This window comes from Fundulus heteroclitus, unplaced genomic scaffold, assembly GCF_011125445.2.
Source record: "Fundulus heteroclitus isolate FHET01 unplaced genomic scaffold, MU-UCD_Fhet_4.1 scaffold_59, whole genome shotgun sequence".
NCBI lineage: Eukaryota > Metazoa > Chordata > Actinopteri > Cyprinodontiformes > Fundulidae > Fundulus > Fundulus heteroclitus.
Window position 1 is genome coordinate 7600 of NW_023397022.1, and position 15410 is coordinate 23009.

The 15410-nt window shown below is 53.7% G+C and overlaps 2 protein-coding genes across 7 annotated transcripts; one reads left to right on the plus strand and one right to left on the minus strand.

Annotated features, from left to right (window-relative positions):
- Positions 1-147: 147 nt before the first annotated feature.
- Positions 148-3616, minus strand: rbmx2 (RNA binding motif protein X-linked 2). The gene is made up of 6 exons (XM_012857111.3): positions 3514-3616; positions 2078-2193; positions 1411-1462; positions 1207-1336; positions 935-1118; positions 148-849 (listed from the first exon to the last, which is right to left on the minus strand). The coding sequence occupies exons 1-6, from the start codon at positions 3516-3518 to the stop codon at positions 449-451; spliced, it is 888 nt and encodes a 295-aa protein (XP_012712565.2). The 5' UTR covers positions 3519-3616; the 3' UTR covers positions 148-448.
- Positions 2742-15026, plus strand: ap4m1 (adaptor related protein complex 4 subunit mu 1). Of its 6 annotated transcripts, XM_021313311.2 has the most exons (18): positions 2743-3002; positions 3967-4041; positions 4110-4183; positions 5135-5202; positions 5338-5423; positions 5497-5603; positions 5690-5786; positions 5869-5979; positions 6285-6362; positions 6512-6574; positions 6763-6829; positions 9429-9482; positions 9565-9671; positions 9770-9861; positions 10993-11037; positions 12558-12608; positions 13782-13899; positions 14735-14926. In XM_021313311.2, the coding sequence occupies exons 4-18, from the start codon at positions 5139-5141 to the stop codon at positions 14924-14926; spliced, it is 1332 nt and encodes a 443-aa protein (XP_021168986.2). In that variant the 5' UTR covers positions 2743-3002; positions 3967-4041; positions 4110-4183; positions 5135-5138. The 6 variants fall into 6 exon arrangements, with proteins under 6 accessions (XP_021168988.2, XP_021168986.2, XP_021168987.2 ...); XM_021313313.2 differs by lacking the exon at positions 4110-4183 and having other exon boundaries at positions 2742-3002; XM_021313312.2 differs by lacking the exon at positions 3967-4041 and having other exon boundaries at positions 4099-4183.
- Positions 15027-15410: the final 384 nt, after the last annotated feature.

Sequence of the window (15410 nt, forward strand, 5' to 3'; positions counted from 1 at the left end):
TCTGACGCTGATGTTCTGCCCGGATGCAGGAGGTCGTCTGGAGAACGGCGCCGCTGCTGCTGAGGCCTCCGTCACATGATGCAGCAGGAAATGGAGCGGGTTCTGTTGGTACGATGGCTCTACTCCCCCCACAAAGAAACTTATCAGTATTATTGGGACAAATGTGACTTTTAATGACTTATACAACAAATTGATGCATTTTCCTTTAAAGAACGTTCTTGATTGCAGCAGAAACAAAGCCAGTCCTGTTTGGACCTCATAGTTCAGCCATCTTTGCCAACAGAACCATCATTTAAACAGAAAGCCGTCACCAGTCAGAACCTTTTTACTCTCTCAGCATGTCGTGCAGCGACAGCTACGGCCACCAGGGGCAGCGATGAGCTGACCCAGGCGTACAGACAGGAAGTGACGTTTCACAGAAAATGTCCTCATGTTTGACGGATCATCTTCATCGTCGCTCTGCCTCTCGTCTCCCGGCGTCTCGTCTTCGTCCGTCGTCTCGCTCCGTCTCTCTCCGTCTGTCCTCTCTTCTTCTGTCTCCCTCTCTCTCCCTGTCGTCTTCATCCCTCCGCCTCTCGTTGACTCTCCTCCTGTCTTCCTCTCTGTCCCTTCCTCTCCACCTCTCCTCTTCCTCACCTCTTCCTCTGTCCGTGGCCCTCTGTCCGTTCTGTGCTCCGCCGGACGGCGCCCCCTGCTGGCTGTACTTGTCATAGGCAGCGTCCTGTTTCTCCTCTTTGACTCTGACGCCTGCAGGAGGATGACGAGGAGACGAATCCGGCGAGGAAGAGGACTCTCTGCTCTTTTTCTTCTTCTTCTTCTTCTCTTTCTTCTTCTTCTTCTCCTTCTTGTCTGAGATGGAAAACAAGAGAAGAAGAGATTAAAATCGGTCTGGACTCGGAGCAGGAGGCTTTCTGACAGCAGGAAGTGACCTCACCTTTCTTGGCCTTCTTCACAGGTACGGCATCCTGCTCCTCTTCCTCAGAGAGGCCGGCAGCAGCAGGATCTTTAGGAGCACAGCCGTCCTCTCTGAGACGTTTGGTCACGTCGTCGATGTCCTCGTGGTCTTTGGGAGGACGGTAGTTCTTAACGTGATCCACGCGGATGGTCCGGCCTTTGATCTGCAACCACAGGTCAGAGGTCAGCTGCTGCAGCCGCTCTGCTCTGATTGGACGGTTCCTGTCTGCAGCTCTTTAACCGCGCGCTCACCTTGATGCCGTTGAAGTTGTCCACAGCCAGGATGGTGCTCCTCTGGTCCTCGTAGCAGAGGAAGCAGAAGCCTTTGGACTTGCCGGTCTTCTTGTCTCGCACCAGGTTGATGTTGACGATCTCTCCGTACCTGAAGGGGGGGGGGGGGAACATTTAGCGCCGTGCTCACAGCGCCTCTGGGCTGAAGGAGTGTGGAGGACTTACTGAGAGAAGACGCAGATCAGGTCCCCCTCGGTGAGCTCGTATGGAAACCCTCCTGCAGGAACCAACCAGCATTCAGACACTTCTCCACCGTTCCTCAGACCGCGTGGTGACGGTGGAACGTAATCCAGGGATTTACCGCCGCTCAGCGTTAGTCTGACACAAGCCCATTAATCTGCTCTGATGTCGGGTTTAGCTCCTCTACTTTCATTCTAAACCCGCAGGAAAAGTCTCTGAATCAGCTTTTAAATCTGTGACATCATTTCCTGTCTGCAGGTTTGAACTGGGACCGCTTCGTCTAGAAATGTCGGATCAACAGGAACAAATTAAAACGGCTAAAATTCAAACTACCGGCACAAATGATCTGTTAACGTCTAACTGAGGATTTTTCTCTATCGTCTTTTTTTAACCATTTCATTCTCCATGAAATTAAATTCTGATTACTTTTTTAATCTCTGTAATTATTTCTGTAACAGTTTCTCTGGTGTTTATAGTCAAGATATAAATGATATTTAGAAGTGAAGCCAGAAAACGTTCACATGACGATTAACTGAAGATGAATTTAATTGAAGGGTTTAGCATCTTATTCGCCTTGTTTCAGGCGTTTCTGTAACGATTCAGGACTTGATGTTGCTATAGCAACAGGACAGCGTGTCTAACGCAGGCTCACCAACAAAGATCCAGGCGCTGTCCTTGTACTCGCTGTGCCAGGAAACGGTCTCCTTGATGCCGAGGTCGGCCTCGCGCTCGTTCAGCTCGTTGATCAGCTTCACTTTGGTCAGCGGACTGCAGACAGAGAACAACGCTGCAGCTCTGATTCCACACACAGCTGACTAACGCCACATCCTACACGCTTTATTTTAGCAGTGGAGTTATTTAAAACTGTGTCACAACCCCATAGCTCAGAAACGCAGCCTTTATATCAGACGCTGCAGCAGTTGTGCAGCCAAACGCCACGGCGTTCTGAGGTCAGGTCACTGCGGTGAGCCCCAGCCGCTCATGTAGCTTTTAGATATCTACAGGTCTGAGTGAGTCCTTGTTACATCTTCAGATCAGGGCTCAGATTAACCTGAACTGTTTTCATCCAACAAAGAGGGACTTAACAGGAAACATTTGAGATCCACTCACCTGATCTAATTAAACTAAACATGGCAGCCATACTGGTCCAGAACTGTTCAGAGTGAAGGAGGTGAATAAGTGATGAAGCTGTGTGTGAATCAAATTCTGGGAATTATTTTAGTGACAAAATTGACTCCTTTCATATTTATTCCTCTCTTTGGAGACGGATCGGCTCTCCTCTCTGCATGCCTGGCTGTCAGGAGGAGGCAGCAGTGGTGTGCCTGTGAGACAACGCTGAGGGCAGAGGGAACTCTGGGGGAAACTATCGCTGCACCAACTGGTCTGTAAACACAGAAAATGCCTCCAGACCTGTTGTTACTCGCTTTTTGAAGGAAAGAGGCGTCTGAAAAGTCGCTAAATGTAGCAACAAATTGGCTAAATGGGCAACAGGGGCCTGTCCTCACTGGTTTTCCTTCCCTACTGAAAGCTTCTGCTAGCAGCCAGACAGGAAGGAGCAGGCAGAGGTGGCTTTAAAGGTAAATTGTGATATATAATAATTATATTTAAATTCATTTCAAACTGTATTTATGGTTAGAGTTAGAAATGAGGCCCCCGTGAAGGTCAGGCCTAGAAACGGTCCTGCAGTGGGTTAAAACACGGAATAAATGAGCCTGAACAGGTCAGCAGCGCTTTGCTTTACATGAGACGATTCAAAGAAAACGGCCGAGATAAATAAAGCATTAGGAGCTGAAAACTGTCCAAAATAAAAACTATTTGCTTTACTTTATGCCCCGATTGCAACAACAGCACGAGACTGTGTCTCTGGGTGCATTAGTTTGGGTTTACTCAGGTTTATGAGCCCGTTAACGACAAAGAAACGTTGAAGTGCTCAGATTCTGAATAAGATCCGGTGAGGAGGTGAACAGCGGCTGCTTCCGGTAACGGTCGCTGCTGCTGGTCGGTAACAAACGGCAGGAAATAACCAGCAGTTCACCTGCTTACAGCCATCAGAAAACAGACAAAATGAAGGACAAAAAAAACACTTACTTCATGGTTTAATGTCGATGAGCAGCGGTGTAGCCGGAAACAGTCTACGTGCTGACAGGAACAACTTCCGGTGGAGCACCGAGCTGCCGCCTAGCGTTCACATTAATAATTAACGGCTGTTATCAAGACACAGCTACTGTTTGTCATCTAAGGGTTTAAAATTAAAAGAGTATAATATCTACATTTAAATCAGGATTTATGTAGCTTGTAAGTTTTATTGTAGCCTGAAAAAATGAGCGGTTATACTCCCCGCCTTTAGGTGGCGCTGTGAAGCTAGCAGCTAGCTGTTGACCCGGTCTAAAGTCACTGACTGAGCCGCTTAATAACTATTACTTACTTCTTATTACACATTTAATGTTTTCAACAAAGGGTTTATATCAATGTTTGACTGTTTAGTGTGACGTGGAGTCATGAGAATCTGTTTAACGACGATATATTTTGGTTTAAATGCAGCTCCAATATTGGCTGGTCTATTAGCTGAAGCAAATTAAATGTTCGGGATTTGAACCTTTAACCGAGCTGTTCCTGGTGAGTAAACCCCTTTAGATTTATGCCTTAAACCTGAATTCATGTGTTAATTTAAAGCTTCCGGCCAGGTTATGACCGTGTGGATGCTGAGGCTGCACATTAACTGAGGATCACCTGTTTCTCCATCATAGACCAGGTGCAGGTGAGAACTACGTCATAAACGGATCTAAAGCTGCTTTTTAAAGTTCTGGTGTCAAAACCATCATCGTTCCTGCAGTTTACAGTCCTTATACTGAGAGTTTAGGGATGTTTAGTCCTTTATTATTATAGCTGCAGCTTATGTCTGATCCAAAGTCAGGCTGTGGTTCTGGTTCTGGTTCTGGTTCACCTCTTATGTGACGGAACGTTCTCTGACTTCAGCTCTAAGGTAGTTTAATAAACATTTAGGATGAGACAGCCTGACTGATTTAAATCTGCTGCCAGTCTGTAAACAGCAGAATGGATGGTACTCAGCACATTTACTCATGTTTACTGATTAAAAGCACGTTACAGATAAATAATTGTATTATTGTTGCAGCAGTAGAAAGGATTGATGCTTTCCTGCTTTTAACCCAGAGCATTTTATCCCTTTAAGTTTTGAAGGTGTGTGTAAATATCATGGCGCCATGGTTAGTGCAGTGAGAAGGTCCCAGCGGATTAAAAAGCAGACGGACTCTAAAGAACTGGGTCTGATCTGATGTGGTGTTTTCATCTAGTTCTGGTCCAAAGTGGCGGAGCTTTCAGGAAGAAACAGGAACACAGCCGTAATCTAATCTGACCAATCAGGCAGAACCAGCCTAGTCCAGGTCTGGCATGAAGGGTCGGGTCCCGGGGTTGGAGCCGCTGGCCGGGATTTTCTTCCTGAAACAAAGAAGAAGAGACTGAAAGTGAAAATCAGAGGCAGCGCATTGTTAGAGCTGAAGCACCAGAGCATGCAGGCTGTTAGTGGCCGCTAGGGGGCGCTGTGGTTCACTGATTTAGTGGCCGCTAGGGGGCGCTGTGGTTCACTGATTTAGTGGCCGCTAGGGGGCGCTGTGGTTCACTGATTTAGTGGCCGCTAGGGGGCGCTGTGGTTCACTGATGCTAACTGCTGATAAACTCCTGTGTGTCTCAGGGCGATGATGAGGATCTCTCAGCTCTTCATCTTGTCCTCCAAAGGAGACCACCTGATCTACAAAGACTGTATCCTTCTGATCGTAATTAACATTCATCCACGTCAGCCAATCAGAGCCCAGCCAGACTCTGATTGGCTGGACTCTGATTGGCTGATACGCCCACCACCTTCTGTGTTTAAAAGTTGACTGTGAGCCCACTCAGACCGCGGAGAGGCAGGAAGTGATGTCGTCAACGTTTTCTATGAGAAGGTCACGGCGCTGACGGGCGACCAGCCCCCGGTTGTCATGGTAACGCCGCCATCGTGCATTAACTCTGATAATCTCTGACTCCTAATCGTCCATCGGCCGTTTCTCCCCGCAGAGCCACAGAGATCTGCACTTTGTCCACGTCAGGCAGGGAGGACTCTACTGGGTCGCCACGACGACGGAGGACTCGTCTCCGTTCGCCATCATCGAGTTCCTGAACAGGTGCGTAGCTTGTCCTCCGGCTGCCGGCCCTCGGTGAACACCTGGTGATGCTGAGGGCCTCCAGCCGACGTGTGGACCCGTTACAGGCTGAGCGCGCTGGTCAGAGATTACTGCGGCAGCCTGTCGGAGAAGGCCGTCCAGATGAACTTCGCTCTGATCTACGAGCTGCTGGACGAGGTGCTGGTGAGTCTCTGACCACCGGGGGGCGCCAGCAGGCATCCTCTGTGATGCGGCTGAAGGCATTAGACGTCTGCTTCTGCTTCAGGACTACGGATACATCCAGACCACGTCCTCAGACGTCCTGAAGAACTTCATCCAGACAGAAGCCGTGTCCTCCAGACCGTTCAGCCTGTTTGACCTCAGCAACGTGGGGCTGGTACGGTTCCCCGCTGACCTTTGACCCCTGATCTCAGGTTAGACCGCCCGCTCTGAGTTAGGATCACTTCCTGCAGCTTCTCCAGCGGGACGGGTTGGTTCCCCGCTGGAGAAGCTGCTGAGGACCAGAGGTGATCCAGACACAAACAGCTTAGAATAAATGAAGCAAAGCTGCCCGTCAGCAGAAGTTCTGTTGTTCAGGTCCAAACGTCCAGGTGTCTCCAGGTGAAGCTGCCTCAGGTAACTGCTGCCGTCCCCGGTACCACGACCCGGCTTCACTCTTCTTCTTCTTTTCCTGTGTTGCAGTTTGGAGCAGAAACTCAGCAGAGCAAAGTCGCTCCGAGTTCTGCAGCCACCAGACCCATCCAGTCCAGCAGAGACCAGGTGACCCACACAGAACCGAGTCGTGAACCGGGTCGTGAACCGGGTCGTGAACTGGGTCGTGTTTGTCCAATCGGTGGCTCTGGATCCCAGCCGGGTCGGAGCCGGACTCCAGGTTCTGTTAATGAGACGGGTCTGTTGTTGTTCTCCAGGGGGGGAAGAGCGAGATATTTGTGGACGTGATTGAGAGGATGTCGGTCGTCATCGGGTCCAACGTGAGTCGGAACCACTGAAAAGTTCTGAACCGGGTCGAAACCTGCTGGCTTTATACGTTCCAAGATAAGAACCAGAACAGACGCAGGAAACGGGTCTAAGTTCTGATCAGTAAACCGTTTATCTGCATCAGAACCGGCTGAGGTTCTGGTTCTGATGTGCAGAACTCATGGTGTGTTCTGACCCGCAGGGAGTTCTGCTGAAGGCCGACATTGAAGGAGAGATCCGAGTCAAGTGCTACATGCCGAGCTGCTCAGGTGAGACGGAAACGGGCCGTTCAGAACCGGCTAGGGAGGGAGGGAGGGAGTGAGGGAGGAAGGAGGCTAGGGAGGAAGGAAGGAAGGGAGGGAGGGAGGGAGGGAGGAAGGAGGCTAGGGAGGGAGGGAGGGAGGGAGGGAGGAAGCTAGTGAGGGAGGAAGCTAGTGAGGAAGGAAGCTAGGGAGGAAGGAGGCTAGTGAGGGAGGAAGCTAGGGAGGAAGGAAGGGAGGGAGGGAGGAGGCTAGGGAGGAAGGAAGCTAGGGAGTAAGGAAGCTAGGGAGGAAGGAAGCTAGTGAGGAAGGAAGCTAGGGGGGAAGGAAGGGAGGGAGGGAGGAGGCTAGGGAGGAAGGAAGGGAGGGAGGGAGGGAGGAAGCTAGGGAGGAAGGAAGGAAGGAAGGGAGGGAGGAGGCTAGGGAGGGAGGAAGCTAGGGAGGAAGGAAGGAAGGAAGGGAGGAATGGAGGGAGGAGTCTAGGGAGGGAGGAAGCTAGGGAGGAAGGAAGGAAGGAAGGGAGGGAGGGAGGAGGCTAGGGAGGGAGGAAGGAAGCTAGGGAGGAAGGAAGGAAGCTAGGGAGGAAGGAAGGGAGGGAGGGAGGAAGGGAGGGAGGAGGCTAGGGAGGGAGGAAGGAAGGGAGAAAGGAAGCTAGGGAGGAAGGGAGGGAGGAGGCTAGGGAGGGAAGAAGGAAGGGAGGGAGGGAGGAGGCTAGGGAGGAAGGAAGCTAGGGAGGAAGGAAGCTAGTGAGGAAGGAAGCTAGGGGGGAAGGAAGGGAGGGAGGGAGGGAGGAGGCTAGGGAGGAAGGAAGGGAGGGAGGGAGGGAGGGAGGGAGGAAGGAGGCTAGGGAGGGAGGGAGGGAGGGAGGGAGGAAGCTAGTGAGGGAGGAAGCTAGTGAGGAAGGAAGCTAGGGAGGAAGGAGGCTAGTGAGGGAGGAAGCTAGGGAGGAAGGAAGGGAGGGAGGGAGGAGGCTAGGGAGGAAGGAAGCTAGGGAGTAAGGAAGCTAGGGAGGAAGGAAGCTAGTGAGGAAGGAAGCTAGGGGGGAAGGAAGGGAGGGAGGGAGGAGGCTAGGGAGGAAGGAAGGGAGGGAGGGAGGGAGGAAGCTAGGGAGGAAGGAAGGAAGGAAGGGAGAGGAGGAGGCTAGGGAGGGAGGAAGCTAGGGAGGAAGGAAGGAAGGAAGGGAGGAAGGGAGGGAGGAGGCTAGGGAGGGAGGAAGCTAGGGAGAGGAAGGAAGGAAGGAAGGGAGGGAGGGAGGAGGCTAGGGAGGGAGGAAGGAAGCTAGGGAGGAAGGAAGGGAAGCTAGGGAGGAAGGAAGGAGGGAGGGGAGGAAGGGAGGGAGGAGGCTAGGGAGGGAGGAAGGAAGGGAGAAAGGAAGCTAGGGCAGGAAGGGAGGGAGGAGGCTAGGGAGGGAAGAAGGAAGGGAGGGAGGGAGAGGCTAGGGAGGAAGGAAGTAGGGAGGAAGGAAGCTAGTGAGGAAGGAAGCTAGGGGGAGGGAAGGAAGGGAGGGAGGGAGGGAGGAGGCTAGGGAGGCAGGAAGGCGGAGGGAGGAAGGAGAGTAGGGGGGACGTGAAAGGGAGCGAGGGAGGAGGAGGCTAGGGAGGAGGCTAGGGAGGGAGGAAGCTAGGGAGGAAGGAAGGAAGGAAGGGAGGAAGGGAGGGAGGAGGCTAGGGAGGAAGGAAGGAAGGGAGGAAGGGAGGGAGGAGGCTAGGGAGGGAGGAAGCTAGGGAGGAAGGAAGGAAGGAAGGGAGGAAGGGAGGGAGGAGGCTAGGGAGGGAGGAAGCTAGGGAGGAAGGAAGGAAGGAAGGAAGGGAGGGAGGGAGGAGGCTAGGGAGGGAGGAAGGAAGCTAGGGAGGAAGGAAGGAAGCTAGGGAGGAAGGAAGGAAGCTAGGGAGGAAGGAAGGGAGGGAGGGAGGAAGGGAGGGAGGGAGGAAGGGAGGGAGGAGGCTAGGGAGGGAGGAAGGAAGGGAGAAAGGAAGCTAGGGAGGAAGGGAGGGAGGAGGCTAGGGAGGGAGGAAGGGAGGGAGGAGGCTAGGGAGGGAAGAAGGAAGGGAGGGAGGGAGGAGGCTAGGGAGGGAGGAAGCTAGGGGGGAGGAAGGGAGGGAGGAAGGAAGCTAGGGAGGAAGGGAGGGAGGGAGGAGGCTAGGGAGGGAGGAAGGGAGGGAGGAAGGAAGCTAGGGAGGAAGGAAGCTAGGGAGGAAGAGAGGGAGGGAGGAGGCTAGGGAGGAAGGGAGGGATGGAGGAGGCTAGGGAGGGAGGAAGCTAGTGAGGGAGGAAGCTAGGAAGTAAGGAAGGGAGGGAGGAAGCTAGGGAGGGAGGAGGCTAGTGAGGAAGCTACTGAGGAAGGAAGCTAGGGAGGAAGGAAGGGAGGGAGGAGGCTAGGGAGGGAGGAAGGGAGGGAGGAAGGAAGCTAGGGAGGGAGGAAGCTACTGAGGAAGGAAGCTAGGGAGGGAGGAAGGGAGGGAGGGAGGAGGCTAGGGAGGAAGTAAGGGAGGAAGCTAGGGAGGGAGGAAGCTAGGAGAGAGGAAGCTAGGGAGGGAGGGAGGAATCTAGTGAGGAAGGAATCCAGCGAGGAAGCTGCAGTCTCTAAGCCGCTCCCTGTCGCCCTCAGAAGTGAGGATGGGTCTGAACGAGGAGCTCAGCGTGGGGAGGTCCCAGCTCCGAGGTGAGCCTCCTGGTTCTGGTTCTGGTTCTGGTTCTGGTTCTGGTTCTGCTCCGCCTCCCGCTGACTCTCTGATCCTCTTCAGGCTACGGCGCCGCCGTCCGGCTCCACGAGTGCAGCTTCCATCAGGCGGTCCAGCTGCACGAGTTCCACAGCCACCGCATCCTGCGGCTGTGTCCCAGCCAGGGAGAGGTGCCGGAACCGCCGACCCGACCCGACCCGACCCGACCCGACCCGGTCTGCTCCTCTTCCTCCTCGCCCCCCCGCTGACTCCTCCTCCTCTCTTCCAGCAAACGGTGATGCAGTACCAGCTGAGCGACGACCTGCCCTCAGCGCCTCCCTTCCGCCTCTTCCCCACCATCGAGAGGGACTCTGCAGGAAGGTAAGCCGCTACCTGGTCCCGCTCCTCAGAACCGGGCGGAGCCAAGCAGTGGTTCTGACGGGTCTCAGGAGGCCCATCAGAACCTCCATCAGGCCACAGAACGCCTGGTTCCACCACCCTTTACACGTGTCCCCGCACGCCTCAATCTACCCGCTAAACCACCTCCCCTGCCGTCCAATCACAGGCCGCGCCCAGAACGTCCACTGGGTCAGGACTCCGCCCACAGAGGAGGAGGTCACCATCAGTATAGAGCAGTGAAGAAGGAGGTAGGAGAAGGAGTTAGGAGGCAGGAGTTAGGAGTTAGGAGGCAGGAGAAGGAGCCTGAAGGCTTCCTCTCACACCTCCTTCAGCACGTAAAGCTCAATCCTCTCACTTACCGGCGCTAAGGAGCTACAGGGTATCCCACAATCCTTTGCAGGACATGACCCACCAGACCAGCCTCCTCAACTAAAACCTCCGTAGAGCAGAGAGCGTCTCTCTGTAGCTCGTCTCTGACTCCATCCTCCATGTTTCCATCAGAGTTAAAGTCTGGAATCAGCTCAGCAGCTGAAGCTCCTTTCCTCCCTGATGGAGTTCTGCTGACACAGGAAAGGAGTTAGGAGATAGGAGTTAGGATTTAGAAGCTAGGAGGCAGGAGATAGGAGTTAGGATTTAGAAGCTAGGAGGCAGGAGATAGGAGTTAGGAGCTAGGAGTTAGGAGATAGGAGTTAGGAACTAGGAGATAGGAGGCAGGAGATAGGAGTTAGGAGCTGTATTTCAGGGTATTGGGATGCAGCCCAGCTCAGGTGTGTTCCAGCTGAGATGGAGGAGACCGTTCCTCCAGGACTGCAGGCTGCATGACAGACCTTTGACCAGCAGGGGGCAGCATCACCCGTCATAGAGCCAACCAGGCTGGGTTCTTCATGTAAACAGAGGAACATGGAGGTTTAGCGGACCACCAGGATGCTCCAGGTGGTGAAAGGTTCTGCTAGAGAAGCTCCACCACACCCTGTTACAGGGCTGCAGCTGTGGTTCTGGTACCAGGTCCACAGAACCAGGCTGGGTTTCAGGCTGCAGCCTGGTTCTGGTACCAGGTACTGCAGGATTCCAGTGAGGAGGTTCTCCTAATGCCGCTGTCGTTGTTCTCTGCAGGCTGCTGATGTACATGAAGCTGCGCTGTGACCTGCCACCAAAGAGGTGAGTGGTTCCGTCAGCCTGGAGGCAGAACCACCTGTGGACCGGGGCGGGTGGAGCTGCAGCAGGTGTGGTTCCAGGTGTGGTTCCAGGTGTGGTTCCAGGTGTGGTTCCTGTGAGCCGCAGCCGGCCGGTTCTACCCCTCCTTCATCTGCTGCAGACATGTTCAGGGCTGGAGCTCCATGTAGACGTTCCTGCTGACAGCTTCACCTGCCTGGAGCTTCCAGGTGTTTGCATGTGACAACGTTCAGGAGGAGATGATCCACGCTGCTGACGATGTCAAAGACATGATTTAAAAAGCTGGGGTTGACCTGCATTCACACGCAGCAGAAGCTGTGAAGCATGCTGGTAAAACAAGATGGCCGCCCTGCTGCAGTGAACATGACGCTGTAAATGTTTGCTGTGGTTTCACACAGTCACAGTTTCACCGCTGGAGGGGAAGTCAACTTTAGCAGAACTTCATGAATAAATTCATGTGGTGACCAGTTTCCTCTTAGCCATCATTAGCAGCATGTTGTCCTGCAGCTCAGTGGCTGAATCCTCTAAAAGTAAACTTAGTGAATTTTAAATTTGCCTAAAGTGATAAACGTGTTTTAGGCTGCAGGGCCTCGCAGACCCGACTCTTCCTCCACTTCCTCCTGCAGCTCATTTGCTCATGCAAATCAGCGGAGCCATCCCATTGGTCCACAAGGGCTCCATGCTGCGGCGCCGTGGCAACCTGTCCCGGCTGGGCTGGTTGCTAGGAGACGGCTGCGGTGTGAATGCGGGCCGGAACCTGCAGAACCTGCAGAACCCCGGGGTCCGGCCCGCGTTCACACGCCCGGCTCCTCCTCCACGTCCAGAACCACCTTCAGGCCTCAGAACCTCAGCGTGGTCCGTTTGGATCGTAGCCGTGTTACGCAATCAGACTGGACCCACCCAGAACCCTTCAGGTTCTCCAGAACCCTGATCAGAACTGAGAGCAGAACTCAGAGTGGGAAGAAGAAGCACCTGAGCTGAGAAGCAGCAGCAAAGAACCTGAGAGACTGAGGGAGGTTCTGGATGTGGTCCAGTTAGAACGGAGGTCAGCTGACCAGATGATGATGATGATGATGATGGTGATGATGAGGAAGTTAAATGTGATGAAGATGAACAATGGACAATGCACCTTATGTTGTAATGTTGCCTCATTCCACCTGGAATCCCATTCCTCTGTCATCAGCTGCAGATAACTTTATTGTCCGTGTGTTGGTCCGCAGGGACAATAAAGTTATCTGACTCTCAGTCAGATAACTTTATTGTCCGTGTGTTCGTCCACAGGGACAATAAAGTTTTCTGACTCTCAGTCAGATAACTTTATTGTCCGTGTGTTCGTCCACAGGGACAATAAAGTTATCTGACTCTCAGTCAGATAACTTTATTGTCCGTGTGTTCGTCCACAGGGACAATAAAGTTTTCTGACTCTCAGTCAGATAACTTTATTGTCCGTCTGTTGGTACGCAGGGACAATAAAGTTTTGTGACTGATCACATCCTGTCTTGCAGCGCCGCCGTCAGCGTCAGCGCCTCCATCCCGGTTCCTAGAGGCTCGGTCAGGTGAGTTCTTGTTTGTTATGGAAATCATCTGCAGCTCATTTGACTCCTGCCTGCGGCCCGGACAGGTTCTGGTACCGGGCCCGGTCCGCTCCACCCAGCAGCAGGAAGCTGGCATTTGCTTAGCAAAGTGGGATGGAAATAAAAAACCACGTGGCTGCTGCCAGAACCCGGTTCTTCTGGTTCTGGTTCCACAAACGGGCTCATGCAGAACCAGCAGGTCCAAACTGAATGAGCTGCTTGTAAAGTTAGGCAGTCTGGGTCGGACAGAACCACAGCAGAGTCCAGCAAGAACAGAACCAGGAGCTCCTCTGGCTGGTTCTGGGCTGGTTCTGGGCCGGTAGAACCTGGATCAGAACTCTCTGCCGTCTGTGGCTGTGACTTTGTTCTGGTTTGATCCTTCATGGTTCTTCCGGGTCAGGACCAGGTTCCACCGGGTCAGGACCAGGTTCTTCCGGGTCAGGACCGGGTTCTTCCGGGTCAGGTGTTTACATGGATCCCTGCATTGAAAGGTCTGAGAGCTCTGGTTCTGATCGGGAACAGAACCTCTGGTTCTGATCGGGAACAGAACCAGAGGTTCTGATCAGGAACAGAACCAGAGGTTCTGCTGCTACACCCAAAGGTGTGTGGAGAAGAGCTGCTGGCCCAGAAAGTCACGGTTCCTGACTAGAACCTGTAAAGAACCTCATTATTTATGCAACAGCTGCTGGGATTCTGCTGTATTTGCTGATCCAGAACCCCAGACGGGTTTTCTGGGTTCAGTACCAGAACCGGGCTGCTCTAACTGGGTTCAGTACCAGAACCCAGACCAGCGTGTTATTGTAAATGCCCGGTCTGATGGAACCGAGCGGGTTCTCCAGCAGCAAACATCTCTCCTTCTCTGGGCAGAACCGAACCTGGTGGGTTCTGCTGGTACTTTTTGTTTTCTTTGGCACCAGAACCAGGTTCAGCCCGTCTCCAGAGACGGGTCCAAAGGAACCGGTGGGATCCGCCTGCTGTGGACCTCATCAGCTGCGGTCCTTTGACCAGAACCCGGCAGAACCCTTACAGCAGCCATGGTTCTGAGGTGGAGGTGTTGGAACGTGAGATGGACCGGCGGGTCAAGGTTCTGAGGAGCAGCAGAACCCTTGACCCGCTCAGCATCTGGACTCAGAACTAACCTCTGTGTTCCTTCAGTCTGTCGCAGGAGCTCAGCAGTCCGGATCAGAACGCCGAGCTGATTCTGCAGAACCGAGCCGTGGTCTGGAGGATCCCTCGGTTCTCCGGAGGAACCCAGCTCTCCGCCCTCTTCAAGGTGAGGTTCTGTTCGTTCTACATGCGGGTATCGGACCCAGAACCTGTTGGTCCACCTGTAGATGAAGCGGGCTGCTCTAATGAAACGTCACACTGGGGGTTCTGAGGTTCTGAAGATAAACCCAGAACCTCGGTCCAGAACCTTGATCACTTGGCGTCAATGAAAAATGACGGAACCAAGTTTCCAATGTTCTCCTCCAGGATGGAACCGGGTCTCGGTCCAGTCTCTGCCGTTCCTGACATGCAGGATCCAGCCCTGACCCAACGGCTGGTTCTGTTCTGAAACCCGGTTCTGGGTGGTCCACCTGACCCAGCAGACTCTGTGGGTTCCCCCCGGCCCGTTCTGGATCTCTGATGCCAACATTCCCTGGTTCTGGTTCTGTTCTCTTAGCCTTCCTGTTACCCGGCCAGACTTCAGAACCAAAAGTTCTTCTGTTGGTTCTTTAAAAGTCACGGGTCCAACCCGGCTCCCTGATCCGGTTCTGGATCTGCCAGAGTTACTTTTTAAAACATTTGTGTTTCTTTTAGTTTTATGTCCGGTTTCCTGTGATAATCTGTGAATCTTAGAACCAGAACCAGAACCAGAACCCAGCATCAGTGAGGATCTCCTGCTCTGGCTTCAGCTGGGCGGAGTCACTGAGAGCCAATCAGCTGCTGCAGCTCGTTAAGCTCGTTACGGCCCTTATTTCCTCAGTCCTCATCGTCTGTCTGGGTCCAATGAGTTCTGGTCAGACCCGTCTGGGGAGAACACAGGTTCTGGTGGTAATTTTAGTTCTGCTGTCCCTGCTGTGATCCGGGCTGATACCGACCCGTTCTGTGTTCTGGTTCTGTTGCAGGTGGAGGTACCGGGTCTGAGCTCGGCCTCCCTGCTGGAGGTGGGTCCGGTCGGGCTGAGCTTCGAGCTTCCCAAGCTGACCGCCACGGGCCTGCAGGTCCGCTTCCTGCGCCTGTCGCCCGTCCAGCCCGGCCCGGCGCAGCGCTGGGTCCGATACCTCACCCACTCCGACTCCTACATCATCCGGGTCTGAACCAGAACCAGCAGAACCGGCCGGAGCCGTCCGGAACCGTCGGGCCGACCGCTGATTTGATCTCATGTTTCTCTGTGTAAATAAAGTCCAGTTGAACCCAGTAGGACTTCCTGTTTGGTGTGTTTGGACCCGAGCAGAACCAGAATGTTTTTACCGGTCCAGAAAGGTCCGGATCCCCTCAGCAGAGCCCAGACGAAGCTTCAGAAGGACAAATAAAGTTCTGTGCTGATTCATTCGGGTCGTGCTCACTGACCCGTTCCACTTCTGCTCCAGAACTTCCGCCTGCTAATGATTCACCGGCTGGCTCTGACCCGTCAGCGCCGCAGGGTCGACCCAGTTAGAGTCCGGCCCGGATCAGCGGCCCATCTTTTCCTCTGAGGGTCCCACAGGAAGGGCGGCGGCACCGGGAGGCGGTCCGGACCCGTCACAGGACAGGAAGAGCTGATAGGCTGAGCAGGAGCCGGGTCAGCGCTTCCTGCTGCAA

Excerpts from the sequence above, each read along its gene's own strand:
- ap4m1 (XM_021313313.2), top strand. The coding sequence starts at position 5,139 with ATGATGAGGATCTCTCAGCTCTTCATCTTGTCCTCCAAAGGAGACCAC. Across the intron at positions 6,363-6,511 it reads TCCAGTCCAGCAGAGACCAG|GGGGGGAAGAGCGAGATATT; the intron begins GTGACCCACACA and ends GTTGTTCTCCAG. Across the intron at positions 9,862-10,992 it reads GAGAGGGACTCTGCAGGAAG|GCTGCTGATGTACATGAAGC; the intron begins GTAAGCCGCTAC and ends TGTTCTCTGCAG.
- rbmx2 (XM_012857111.3), bottom strand. Across the intron at positions 1,463-2,077 it reads CAGCGCCTGGATCTTTGTTG|GAGGGTTTCCATACGAGCTC; the intron begins GTGAGCCTGCGT and ends TGGTTCCTGCAG. Across the intron at positions 850-934 it reads TGTGAAGAAGGCCAAGAAAG|ACAAGAAGGAGAAGAAGAAG; the intron begins GTGAGGTCACTT and ends TTTCCATCTCAG.